At 56.8% G+C, this 13,352-nt stretch overlaps 1 protein-coding gene across 1 annotated transcript; it reads right to left on the bottom strand.

Annotated features, from left to right (window-relative positions):
* Positions 1-4: 4 nt before the first annotated feature.
* On the bottom strand, positions 5-8,796 carry SNORC (secondary ossification center associated regulator of chondrocyte maturation). The gene is made up of 3 exons (XM_045367919.3): positions 8,646-8,796; positions 2,575-2,757; positions 5-2,468 (listed from the first exon to the last, which is right to left on the bottom strand). The coding sequence occupies exons 1-3, from the start codon at positions 8,716-8,718 to the stop codon at positions 2,359-2,361; spliced, it is 366 nt and encodes a 121-aa protein (XP_045223854.2). The 5' UTR covers positions 8,719-8,796; the 3' UTR covers positions 5-2,358.
* Between the last annotated feature and the right edge of the window lie 4,556 nt (positions 8,797-13,352).

Here is a 13,352-nt window from a genome sequence, read left to right as displayed (position 1 = left end):
GAGATGAAGGTCTACTCTTTATTGCCCTGGTACACAAAGGAAGGGGGTGTTTGGTTCCAGGCAGTGAGAGAGGGGCACCCCTTCAAGGCGGGTGGAGGAGGCACTCCCCAAAGGAAGGGCTCGAGGCGGTTTCCCGAGGAGAAAGGAGCAGCCGGGGCCTTGTCTCAGCATGGGAGCAGATTTGGGCCTCCACTTGTAGGACTCCAGAAACAGAAAGGGCTGTTTGACAGAGCCGTGGACGCCCCTCTGCTGCAGTGGAAGTGAGGACACAGCTTTGGAAGACCGCAGAGGCCCCAAAGTGTCCATGGTGGGGGGGCCATATGGGGATCTCACCACAGGCGTGGGGCTGGGACTTCCACACTGCCCAGACACAGGCCCTGGGCCCTTCACACCCTCAGCTACCCAGAGCTCCACTCCCGCCCCTCGCCCCAGCTCCACCTCAGCCTGCCAAGGGGTCCTGTGTGCCAAGGACCACACTCTCTGCCAGGACACAGTTTCCCTGCTCTCCAGAACAGGCCTCTGGTTCAGATCCAGTGGGACTTTGTAGCGTCTTCCCACAGGCCACAAAAGGGTGCTTGTTGGTCCTGGGACCTCAGACCCTCTGAGAATCACAGGGATGCCAGGCATGTGACACTGGTTCCACTGGAGAAGGAGGCCCCCCTGGTCCCAGTGAGGGGCTGTGATGCACCCATTGGTAGGAGAGTGCTTGCAGAGTGAGGAAAGGGAAAGAGGGGGCCATCTCTTGTCCCTGGAGGGGAGGGTTGGGAAGGAGTTGGGTGGCCATTTATCCCCGTGCCTTTTGAGGCTGGAAAACAGCGTGTTGAGTTGGATCATCCGGTCTGATGAAGGCTTTGGTTACTCAAGGTTATGTGAGATGAAGTTAACCAATTAGGAAAATAGGTCAGTTTCATAGCACTCCTTTATAAGCAGAATCGTTTAACTTAGTGTGTTTTGGGGAGACTGGTCGAGTGGGAAGCTGTTAACAGACTTGGATGAGGCCTTGGACCCCATCCCCCAGTGTGTGAGAGGTGCGCGGGCACCACCTGGGCTCCCCGAGTGTCCAGGAGGAGAAAGTCATGGCAGGAAACTGCCATGGGGAGCTCAGGGACACCAAAGAGGCCAAAACAGCTGCTAGAGAAAATGAGTTTTTGAAAAAGAGGAGCAGCTTGCCCTCCAGCAGCATTACCACTCAGGAATCTTCAGAAGCATTAAGCTGTCCCCAAGGGGTCTGCTGGCCTCCAAACTGTCCAGCCCTTCCCTCCAAAGTCTCTGGGGACGGGGGTAGGGCCCAAGTTCCCGCTTCCCTGCTGCACCGAGCAGGTTAAATGATCAAAGGATCGAAGTTTACATCTCTAAATGCTTCCGAGGTGGGGACCATGGACCAGGCTCCTCACCCTCACTCCGCCCCGACGCTCTGAGAGTGAAGTGGGGTAAGAAGAGCTGGGAAAGCCGTTTTCTCTCCCTGAACAGACGAACCGTAGGTGTGGGGGCTGCCGGTTCGGCCCAGCCAGGCCAGGGGGGGAGAGTAGGAAGCAGGGGCGGGCAGCATCCAGCATCCACCCTCGACTCATCCTGCTCCTGAGGCTCCCTAGGCAGAGGGGTTACCTGGGGGCCTGGGGCTGCGGGTCTGAGCCCTCGGATGGGGCCCTGGCTGCGGGACTCAGAGTCACAAGACGTCCCCCAAAATAACGCGGCCTCTGGCTGGGAGCGCCGACGGCCCCCGCCCTCCCCAAGCCCGGCCTCAGGGAGCGGCAGGTCCCGGGGTCTCCGTCGGCCTCTCCTGCCCTCGCGCTTCCCTCCTCACGGAACGCTCTGAACTCCAGCGGAGCGGGATGGGGGGCAGGCCCCGGGGAGCGCGGTGAGCGCCTCGGCCCGGGCCCAGGCAGAGGAGGCGGCGCCGGGAGAACGGGCCACCCGTGGCCCCGGCAGTAACGGTGCCCCAGGCCGGGCTAAGACCGCTGGCCGCACACCGGCTCCGATGCCCTGGCGGCCCCGGCGCACGCGCACCGCGCACGCACATGCGGCGCGCTCCTGCGGCACTCCAGCCGTGGTGCACGCGGACGCCGGGTCGCGCGGCCCTGCGCGCGCTCACGTGCACGCCACACGCGCGCGGGCTGGGACACGCTGTGTGCTCACGCACGTCCCGGCGCCCCTGCGGGAAATTCGGGCGCGACTCCGGCCCCACGCGCGCGCACGGCACCCACCCTCGCCCCCGCGCCCACCCCCGTCCTGAGCCCGCGCCTGCGCGCGTTCACTCTCTGGCACACCTGCACGCGCGGACACGCACGCGCAGACATACGGGCGCGCGAGGAGTGCAGCCGAGTCGCGCCGCGGCCGGGCGCGGCCCCTTTATTCGCTTCAGGAGGCGGAAAACTTTCTCAGCGCGACGACCACGAGCGCCAGCACCACGCAGGTGGCCAGCAGGGCGGCGATCACGATGGCCGCGATGGCGCCGGGCCCCAGCGACCCTGCGGAGGACGGAGGACCACGTCACCTGCCAGCCCCGGCCCGGCCGGCCCTCCTCCCCGCGCCTCCCGCCCCTCCTCATTTCTCCCTCCCCCGCCCCGCTCGTACCGCTGCCCTGGTCCAGCCGCTCCTGCGCGGTGCTGTCCTCGGGTCCTGGCGCGACGGTGGGAGCTGGGGGACCGGTGTCTACGGGCTCCCGGCCGGGGCTGGTGCTCTCCACGGGGCCTTCTCCCGACGGCAGCTCGGCCGGCTCGTTCCACAGCGTGGGCACGGGCTCCTGTGGAACATCATCTGCAAAGCCAACGGGAGGCGCTGGGGCCCCAGGTGACAGGGCCGACAGGGACGTCACCCCCTACCTCTAGGTTAAGCAAGTTGCAAGTTGCAGGTAGCGCTGTATGAGGGGTCTGGGCTCAGCGCTGCACTAGCCCTGACATTTCCGAGGCTGGGAAGCTGAAGCCAGTGCATTGCTGCCTCCTGTAGGGCAAGGCCGGTGGGTGGGCAGGAGTGTCTGGTCAGTGTAAGGGAGGTGCCCCCCGAAAGCCCTTCTCTGCTCATAGGGTTGGGAGTTGGCAAGATTTGGGGTACCCAGGGACCAGAGAGCAGGAAGGAGACATTCTCAGTCCCGCAGAAAGCACAGGCTGAGACGCCTACATGATAACCCCGCCCTGTACCCTCACCAGTCAGCCCACCTCAGTTGTCCTCCCCCGCCCATCATCCCAACGCTGGGCCATCCATCCCCTGCAACCAGATGGGAGGCCCCAGAAACGCTGGAAAGCTCAAGATGGGGATGGTAGGTCGGCTCTTGGCCTCTCCAGCCCAGCCAGACCATCGGACATCACAGTGTTGGCAGAGCAGGGCCTGCCCATGTCCGATTCTCTCTCTCTCTCTCTCTCTCTTTTTTCTTTGAAACAGTCTTGCTGTGTCGCCCAGGCTGGAGTGAAGTGGTAGGTTCTCGGCTCACTGCAGCCTCTGCCGCCCAGGTTCAAGCGATTCTCCTGCCTCAGCCTGCAGAGTATCTGGGACTACAGGCACCTGCCACTATGCCCAGCTAATTTTTGTATTTTTAGTTGAGACAGGGTTTTGCCATGTTGGCCAGGCTGATTTCCAACTCCTGACCTCAGGTGATCCGCCTTCTTCAGCCTCCCAAAGTGCTGTGATTACAGGTGTGAGCCACTGCAGCCAGCCCCATGCCCTAATCTCAACTGGGATAGAGACTGATCCAGGGACACTCGACCCTCAAACAGGTCCCTTGGATGAGCTTGGGGATGTCCTGACACCTCATCTCTTTGACTCCAGCTACTCTGTGGTGTGGGAACTGCTTTTATCCCATTTCAGAGACAAGAAAGCCAAGGCTTGGGGATAAGGTGCCACGATGGTGAGCACAGGTGGGCTGAAGCCCTTGGACGGTTGTGGGAGTGGTTGTGCTGCCCAGAAACGGTGTAGGGAGGTTGCCGTTCTGTGAACAGACCCTGCTGGCCAGCCTGTGACCCTAGGGCACCTTTTGTCCCTGCAGGTTCCATCCCTGAGCGCTGGGGCAAGACTGAAGCCAGACACTTGCCCTCCTGTTAGGCTCACCAGCACCCAGAGAGGGGGATGCTCGAGAGGACACAGAGGTCCTTCCTGGGTTTTCCGGCCAGTTGTGTCCATCTAGGGCAAACCACGCAGAAACATCGGCCAATCCAGACTCAGGGTCAGTCTTAAAGTAAATGAGCCTTCCCAAATGTCAAAGTCAGGAAAAATGAAGAAAGACTGAAAGGTTCCAGATCAGAGACTAAGGAGACAACTCAATGTTACTGGACGGGGAGGGACAGGCCTGTGATTGGAGACGCTGGGGTCCATTGGTGAAGTTTGAACAGGGTGTGGCTTAGGACTGCCTCAGTGCTTATTTCCTGATTTTGATAGCTGACTCTGGTGTGTACGAGAATGTCCTTGTTCTTAGGAAGAATTTAGGGGCAAAGGAACATGACTTCTGCAACTTACTCTCTTTTTTTTTTTTTTTTTTTTTTTTTGAGACGGAGTCTTGCTCTGTCACCCAGGCTGGAGTGCAATGGCCAGATCTCAGCTCACTGCAAGCTCCGCCTCCCGGGTTTACGCCATTCTCCTGCCTCAGCCTCCCGAGTAGCTGGGACTACAGGCGCCTGCCACCTCGCCCGGCTAGTTTTTTGTATTTTTTAGTAGAGACGGGGTTTCACGGTGTTAGCCAGGATGGTCTCGATCTCCTGACCTCGTGATCCGCCCGTCTCGGCCTCCCAAAGTGCTGGGATTACAGGCTTGAGCCACCGCGCCCAGCCTCAATTTACTCTCAAATGATTCAGCATTCAGATAGAAAGAGGAGTCAGCAATGTAGCAAAATGTTGGCAGTTGGTGAGACTAGGTGGATGGACTCCTGGAGTTCATTGGATTGTAAAGTTCACATCTTTCCACAATAAAATGTTAGCAGGTCCCTGGCTTCCGGGCCTCTCTCAAGCCTGGAGAGGTCAGTTGCAAGGCTCAGCTCCGAGACTCAGCTTGCTGACCTTTCAACTGACCTGCCACGTTCCCCAGGGCTGGCCCAAGGGAGAACCCCTTTCCAGAAAAGAGCTCTGGCAGGAGGCCCCAGGGGTGGAAGGCCCACTGGCCCCCAAGTCGGGGAGGCTTCCCTCCCGAGGGGCCCAAGGCTGGACTGCAGCACTGATGTCTGTCCAGCCTCCCACCAACCTTGAAGACCACCCTGAGAGGAGGGGAGTGGCCCAGCCAGGCCTCCCGTGTCGCAGCCAGAGAGGCAGGGGTCTGCAGCCATGCAGCCCCCATGGAAGGCCTCAGGCCCCTGGCATGCTGCCTCAGGCTTCTGGGGGCTGGGCAGGTAAAAGGCCTGAGTGTGCCCACCGCCTGGCAGGCGCCAGTGTCTAGGCTCGCTGACTGCCTGAACATGTCCAAAGAAATGGCACAAATGACACACCCAAGACAGACTGGCAGGCAGGCACCTCCCTGCATCTGGAGGCCGCGACAGGGCTGCTGGGTACCAGGCCCAGCTGACCCGGGTGGCATCTGTGGGAATCAGCCAAGGAGTGGCAGACCTCCAGCCCCTGCGAAGGCAGGGCTCAGTCCCCGGGCCAGCGCAGCAGGGGTGAGCTGCCACCCATGAGGGTATCCTCTGAGCAGGGCAGTGGGGAGCCCCACTCAGGCCCTGTCCCTGTCTGTCCCCCATGACCCAGCCTGTCTCTGCTGCCCCCACCACCAGACATACCTGCCCTGGCCTCCTCCCACTGTACACAGCCCCCTCCTGCCCAGCCAGGCCATGAAGCTTCCTAATCAGGAGGGCTGGGGCCTATCCTTGCTCCATCAGGCTCTCACCCTGGACTTCATGCCCCAATCCACCTTCCTGACTTTTGAGATGGGGGTTCAGACTATGCTGTCAAGCATCTTGCACAAGGAGGTAACTGTGTGAACACCAGCATCTTCAGCTGCTGCCTCTGGCCTGGGGCACAGCTCTGGACGCAAGCCCAGTTGCTATGGGTCTGTAGCCGCTGGCCACCACAGGAATCCCTCACAGGCTGGCCCAGGACCCATCTGTACCCAAGCAGCCAGGGCCCCAGGGGCCACCAGCTCTCTGCCAACCTAGTCTGGTGCCCAAGTGGCAGACACATGGGCTCGAAATGACAGCCTGCACTCAGTCACTGACCCACCAGTAAAAGGGGTGCCGCAGCCATGGAGGAGCCCAGGCACTTCTTATCCTCATCTGTGTTTCTAGAATTTGCTCCAGTAAGAAGGGAAAGCAAAGCTGAAAGGCAGTTCCCATCTTCCCCCAAATCCATCCTCTGGGAAGCTGGGAGCAGGGCAGTTTCCCAGCAGGAGTCCTGTCCGGGGAAGGCGGAGATGGGGCAGGAGCGAAGGTGTGGAGGACGGAACTCATGGCATGCCAGGCAGGCAGTGAATAGGCCAGGGTGACAGAAAGTGAGGGTGGCAAAGAGGTGGGGGCACCGAGGACCCCAAGAAAGTTCTATCTGCCTTGGCGGTACCGAGGCCCAGAATCCATTGACCGGAATTAGCCATGTGATGTGACTACGCGCTCTGACCCAGGAAAGCGGGGGCTGGTGGCACTGCCACAGGCCTGGGCACCACGGGCTCTCTCCCAGCCCCACTGGCCCCAGCCGCCCTGCCTTTTGGTAAATAAGTTTGTTTGACCACAGGGCCCTGAGGCCAGGCGCCTGTGCTCACAGACACCCTTTGTGTGGGCCGTGAAGGGCCTTTTCATCCCTGCCCTGGCCTCCTGCCCACTCAGCCCAGCCCGCTACCACCTCAGTGGCTGAGGCCACAGGCTCCCAACAGGGAGGGCCTGGGCCTCAGATGGGGCCTGGGCCTTGGCCCGCAAGGCCACTCCTTCCCTTCCTGTCTGCTACAGGACCCCAGCCCACAGAGCAGAGGGCCGTGTACACACCTGCCCAGAGCTCCCAGCCCAGGGGTGGGGTGCTAAGAGCCTCCCAAACGCTCTTCCCCCCAGAATGGCAAGAACAACAGCCAGAACCCCAGAGACTCAGGGGCTGGGATGGCATGGTCTGGCCCCTGTGGGGAGCCGCCTGCTCTTGGTAGAACACATGGAGGGAAGTGGGGCAGTGAGGCCAGGTGAGGTCCTGGTTGTCCCCAAGGCATCCTATGGTGGCAGAGGAAGCCCATCCGCCCACATTGATTAGGGACAGTCTGGCCCAGGCACTCTGGCCGGCAGCCTGGGCCGGGAGGGTCAGCCACACAGGAGCAGGAACCTGGGCAGGAGCCACAGGCAGCCCGGGAGCCAGGACCTCCCCTTCCGCCCACGTGGACCACCAGGCTGGAGAAGCAGCTTCATCCCGGTGAGGGGCTGCAAAGATCACAGCCCCAGGATCCAAGCCATAGAAGATTTCACCTTCCCCTTTAGGTCCCTTCCCCCAACTCCTGAAGACACCGCATGGCTCGCTTAGGCTGGCGCCTCTTCCGCCACGAGGGAGGCTGACGCCCTCCCGGACGGAGAGTTCTGCTGAAACCACCCGGCGCCAGGGAGGGGCTCAGACCACGGAATCCGCATTCCCCTGATGCTCACTGAGCCCTAACTGGATGTGGGGCCTGTCCCAAAAGCTCCGCACATCTGAACTCACGAGGCCTTACAGCCCCCTGCAAATGAGGCAAAGTGTGGCGGTGTCACCATCCTACAGATGAGAAGGCACAGAGAGGTTTAAGGAACCGCCCGGCCAAGACTGAGCACACCCTGGCCTCGAGCTTCTTCCTGGGAATCCAGGGAGAAGCCAATAATCCCCGGGGCTCCTCGCTGTCACCCAGACCTCCCAGGGTGTGGCCAAGGGGGCCTCCCCAGGCCTGTCGTCCCCCAGAAGCTCTCCCCAGGCCATGCTCTCATGCTTACAGTCCACCTTTCTCACAGATCCACGGGCACGCTCCAGAAGGCCCAGGGTGCAGGGTCCCTGAAACCCGCTACTGTGACACAGAAGCCGGCTGCCCTTTGGTCCAACTCCTGGCTAACAGGAGCAAAGACCACCTGTAACCCGTCAGTGTCCTTTGTCTCTCAGGCTCTGAAGCCAGCCTGGGCCAGTCTTCCCCTCCCCACAGGGCCCTTGGGAGCCTGCCGGAGGCCTCCCTTTCGTGGGACCCCAGACTTGGCCACTTCGATCTCAGTCCAGAGGTCCACACCGTTTTGCAGAGGGATCTTGGGCCTTGTATTCTCTCTCCCTCTCTCTGGAGCCTTTCCCAAGATGGGGACAGTACCTGGGTCCTCATTCTCTAAGGACATCGCAGAAACCAGCAGGGAAGCTTTTGAAAGTGATCAGCAAGGCTCTGCACTCCTCTGGCCCCTCAGCCACTTGTCATGTGCCCGGTACCCCTGGCTGCCTCCCCGACCTGGGAGACTTCAGATTTTAAAGTGCTAGAGCAATTCCCATGTCCCCCCAACAGCAGAACATCCCTGGGCCTGCCCCGCAAGTCGTCCTCCTTCTTCAGAGGCCATTATCCCTGCTGCTAACCATTTCCTGAGACATGCATCCCACACAGCTGCTGCCAGCCGGCCTCACAAGAGCTCTTCACAGAATCGCCCCAAACAGTCGTCCCGTCTCCTGTGAGGGGCTTCCTCCCCAGTGAACGCTGAAGAATCTGGCCCCAAGGTAGTTATCGGCCCTGGGAGGCTAGTGGTGGCAGAGACAAGGGCCTTCACCCCTTACCTGTGAGCACCGCAGGGACCAGAACCCCGGAGACCAGCAGCAGCGCCATGCGCAGGGCCAGACAGGATGCCATCCTGGCCGGGAGTGAGCGCAGCGGCGAGCGGGACGCAGGGAGGACTGCGCTGGTTAACTTCAGGGCAGTGAGAAAGAGGCATCAAAGGGCTGGGAAGGGTTTTCATCAATGCAAACTCTGTCCTCCTGGGACACCGTGCCCGCCCCCCCCACCCCCACACACACAGCAAGAGCTTACAGAACAGACCTGCTTTCCTGAACCTGGGAGCAGCCCTACTCTTGGAGAGGGAAAGAGGAAATTGCCTGTGCGCTCGCGCTCTCTCTCTCTCTCTCTCTCTCTCTCTCTCTCTCTCTCTCTCTCTCTCCATCCCCCAGCACACACGCGCCTCCCACACTTACTCCTGGACCACTGAAAGTGAAAGGTTTTCAGGCTTTCTTGTGCAAAAGAATCACCCAGGGAACTTGAAACATGCAACTGCCTCTGGCCACAGTGTTTCAGTTCCCTTGGGTAGGCCAGGGAATCTGCATGTTAGTGCCTGTGGCCTGGGCTTGGGGAAATTTGGCCTGAAGCAGGCAGCACTGAGTGCAGGATGGACTCGTTCACCTCTGGGTTCTCCATGCCTGGCCCAGAGTAGGTGCTCAGTGCTTGTTGAAGAAGGACTTTTAAAGCAGTTTTGATCCAAACCCTCAGGCAGCTCTAGTCTTTCCTAAAACACTCCTGTCTCCTCTTTTGCTCTCTGCTCCCCTAGACCCCTGTGCACTTAGGACATCCATTTCCAGGCTGGGCCTGGCTCAGAACTCAGCCCCACTGCCCACTGCTCCTCAACAGCTCCACGGGGTATCTGACGAGCGGCTACAACTTACAGTGTCCAAAGCAAACCTTGACTCCACTGCCCCTTCCCTCACTCAGTCAATGGAATCCCAGTCTCCCTGCTCCCAGATGTTCTAGCCACACAATGAAGTCATCAGAGGTCTCTCTTTCTCTCACTTCCCACGTCCCAGCCCTCAGAGTTCTGCCAGCTCCCCCTACTTCACACCTTGATGGTTTCCCACTGCGCTAAGGTCTTGCCTCAGCCCTGCTCAGCTCCCCACCCACGAGTTCTATGTTTCAGTCCACTGGCCGTGACTAGGCTCCCCCAACAAACCCCCCGATCCTGCCTCAGGGCCTTTGCACGTTCCCCTCTCCCTCTCCCAGAAGGCAGTCCCCGTGGTCATTATGTGGCCACCCCTTCCATTCCAGCCTCAGCTTGCTAAGTCAACCCCTTGATCCCACCATCACTTCACTTTTAATTTCTTTTTAGCGTGCATATTTATATGAAATTACATTGTACTTTTTTGTTAATTTTTTGAGGAGCAACACATATTCTGTGAAGCACACAAATTTTTTTTTTTTTTTTTTTTTTTTTTTTTTTTTTTTTTTTTGAGACAGAGTTTCGCTCTTGTTGCCCAGGCTGGAGAGCAATGGCACGATCTCGGCTCACGGCAACCTCTGCCTCCCGGGTTCAAGCAATTCTCCTGCCTCAGCCTCCCGAGTAGCTGAGATTACAGGCGCCCACCACCATGCCCGGCTAATTTTGTATTTTTAGTAGAGATGGTGCTTCTCCATGTTGGTCAGGCTGGTCTCAAACTCCCATCCTCAGGTGACCCACCCGCCTCAGCCTCCCAAAGTGCTGGGATTACAGGCATGTGCTACCGCGCCCAGCCTGAACAAATCTTATGTTTACCGATTGATGAGGTTTAGTACCACCCAAATCAATAGAGGCCCTTCCCAGCACAGCAGCAGGGCTCCCTGTGCCCACCCCAGTCATACCCGCAATGTTCTCTTCCGTCTTCTACCTCCACAGCTTCATTCGTCTACTCTTGGAACTTCAAAAAATGGACTCATACGAACTCTTGTGTCCGGCTATGTTAATTCAACATTGTCTATGAGCTTCATCCACGTTGTTGCGTGTAGCAGTAGCTCATTCATCTTTCCTGCTGAATAGTATTCAACTATATGAATATGCCAGTTTACCCATTCTCTTACCCACTTCATGCATTTATTTCTCCATCTCCATCTGAGTTGTTTCTAGGTTTGGGCTTTTATGAATGCAGCTCTAATGAATATTCTTGTGCATGTCTTTTTGTTGATGGAGGTGCTAATTTCCCTCAGTTGTATAACGAAAGATGGAATAGCTAGGTCAAGGGTAAGTACATGCTTAGATGCTCTAGATACTGCTAAGCAGTTCTCCAAAGTGTGTGCTCCAGTCTCTGCTCTCACCAGCAGGAGAGTTCCAGTTGCCCCACATCCTCATCATTACTAGGCATTGCCAGTCTTTTTATCTATAGTCATTCTGATAGGTATGTAGTGGTATCTTACTGTGGTTTTAATTTGCACTTCCGTGACTAATAAAGTTGAACACCTTTCTGTGTTTATCGGCCCCAGGAATATTCACTTATGTGAAGGGGCTGCTCCACTTTTTTGCCTATGTATTTCTTAGGGTGGTCTACATCTTAAAATTTAGTTTGAGAGTTTTTGGTATATTCCAGGTAAAAATCCTTTGTCAGGTGTATGTAATGGTGCCTCCAGATGAAGGGTTGCTTTTTCGTCTGTCTTCACCCTGTGATTGTTCAAGGAGAGTGGGGGCTTTTTGTGTTTACCAGTGCAGTCCCAGAATCTAGCACCATGCCGAGCCTCACAGCAGAAACTTCATATGTGAATCCCATCAGCAGGAACTTCTGGGATAGATTTAACATTAAATATTTTCTCCCTCATTTCTTTTTCTTTTCCTTTTTTCTTTCTTTCTGAGACGGAGTCTCACTCTGTCGCCCAGGCTGGAGTGTAGTGGCACGATCTACACTCGCTGCAAGCTCCACCTCCCGGGTTCACGCCATTCTCCTGCCTCAGCCTCCCGAGTAGCTGGAACTACAGGTACCCACCACCACACCCGGCTAATTTTTTTTTTTTTTTTTTTTTGTATTTTTAGTAGAGACGGGGTTTCACCATGTTAGGCAGGATGGTCTCGATCTCCTGACCTCGTGATCCGGATGCCTTGGCCTCCCAAAGTGCTGGGATTACAGGCATGAGCCACCATGCCCGGACTTTTTTTTTTTTTTTTTTTTTTTTTTGAGACTTAAGTCTCACTCTATCACCCAAGATGGAGTGCAGAGGTGGAATCTCAGCTCACTGCAACGTCTGCCTCCCGGGTTCAAGTGATTCTCCTGCCTCAGCCTCCCGAGTAGCTAGGATTCCAGGCACCCGCCACCACACCCAGCTGCTTTTTGTATTTTTAGTAGAGACAGGGTTTCACCATGTTAGCCAGGCTGGTCTCGAACTCCTGAACTCAGGTGATCCACCCACCTTGGCCTCCCAAAGTGCTGGGATTAGAGGCGTGAGCCACCTTGCCTGGCCGTCGTTTACTCATTTCTTAGCTTGTTTGCTCTCATCCCCTGCCCCTCTTTCCGTGCTCTACTATGTACTGTAGCAAGGCCACGTGGAGTCACACTCCTGACACTTTCTTGCCAGCTGCCTGCCTGTTAGGGTCTGCCGGTGGAAGGCAGTGGCAGGAGACAGAAGGTGGGAAGGGAGACGTGACTCTGCTTCAGATTTCTGACGTCTTGGGTGGCAGCAGCAGCACTGGCTAGAGCAACATCAATGACAAAAAGTCAGGTGGTGGTGGCTGCAGGGACAGCGACAGACAGCTAGAAGTGTAGGCTTCTGGATCCTCCTCAAAGCAGCTGGACTGTGACACCAGGAGCCTTAGTGGACAGTGTTCTGGCCTCTGAGTAATTGCTGCTCCTCAGTCCAGGGCGTTATTGATTTCCTAGTTACTGTGACTTTTTTTTTTAATTGAGACTTTGCTCTGTTGTCCAGGCTGGAGTACAGTGGCGCAATCTCAGCTCACTGCAACCTTCGCCTCCCAGGTTCAAGTGATTCTCCTGCCTCAGCCTCCCTAGTAGCTGGGATCATGGCACCCATCACCACATCCAGCTAATTTTTGTATTTTTAGTAGAGACAGCATTTCAGCATGTTAGCCAGCTGGTCTTGAACTCCCAACTTCAAATGATCTGCGGGTCTTGGTCTCCCAAAGTGCTGGGATTACAGGCATGAGCCAGATTGCCCGGCCAGTTGTCTTTTTCTTTTTCTTTTTTTTTTTTTTGAGACAGTGTCTTTCTCTGTTGCCCAGGCCGGCGTGCAGTGGCACAGTTATAGTTCATTGCAGCCTTGAACTCCTGGGCTCAAGCAATCCTCCCACCTCAGCTGGGACTGGATAATTATTTGTTTTTTGTAGAGATGGGGTCTCACTCTGTTGTGATCCAGGCTGGTCTTGAATTCCTGTGCTCAAGCCATCCCCCTTGACTTGCCCTCCCAAAGCACTGGGATTACAAGTGTGAGCCACCACGCCTGACCTAAAGTGACTTTGAGTAACCTTACCTTCCCTCTTTTGTTCCTTCAGTCCTTTAAACATTGTTGTAACAAATTCCTGTGTTAAATCTCTTCTGTTTGAAATACTTAAAGTGGTCTCTGTTTCCTAGTCAAACTCTGACCAGTACAGTATTATACTTGGTACCCGGAATGGCCCCAGAAGAGAGACCCTCAAAGATCTCTTTCTGGCTTGAGGTTGAATGCAGTGAAGAACTCATTGCCAGTGAAAAATGAGATACTGGCAATATATGGCATGTCAATATGTAAATATTTGTGGCTGCTCAGCATAA

The sequence above is a fragment of the Macaca fascicularis genome, chromosome 12 (genome assembly GCF_037993035.2).
Source record: "Macaca fascicularis isolate 582-1 chromosome 12, T2T-MFA8v1.1".
NCBI classification, from domain to species: domain Eukaryota; kingdom Metazoa; phylum Chordata; class Mammalia; order Primates; family Cercopithecidae; genus Macaca; species Macaca fascicularis.
The sequence above is the reverse complement of the archived record's forward strand: the minus strand, read 5'-3'. Positions and strand labels throughout refer to the sequence as shown.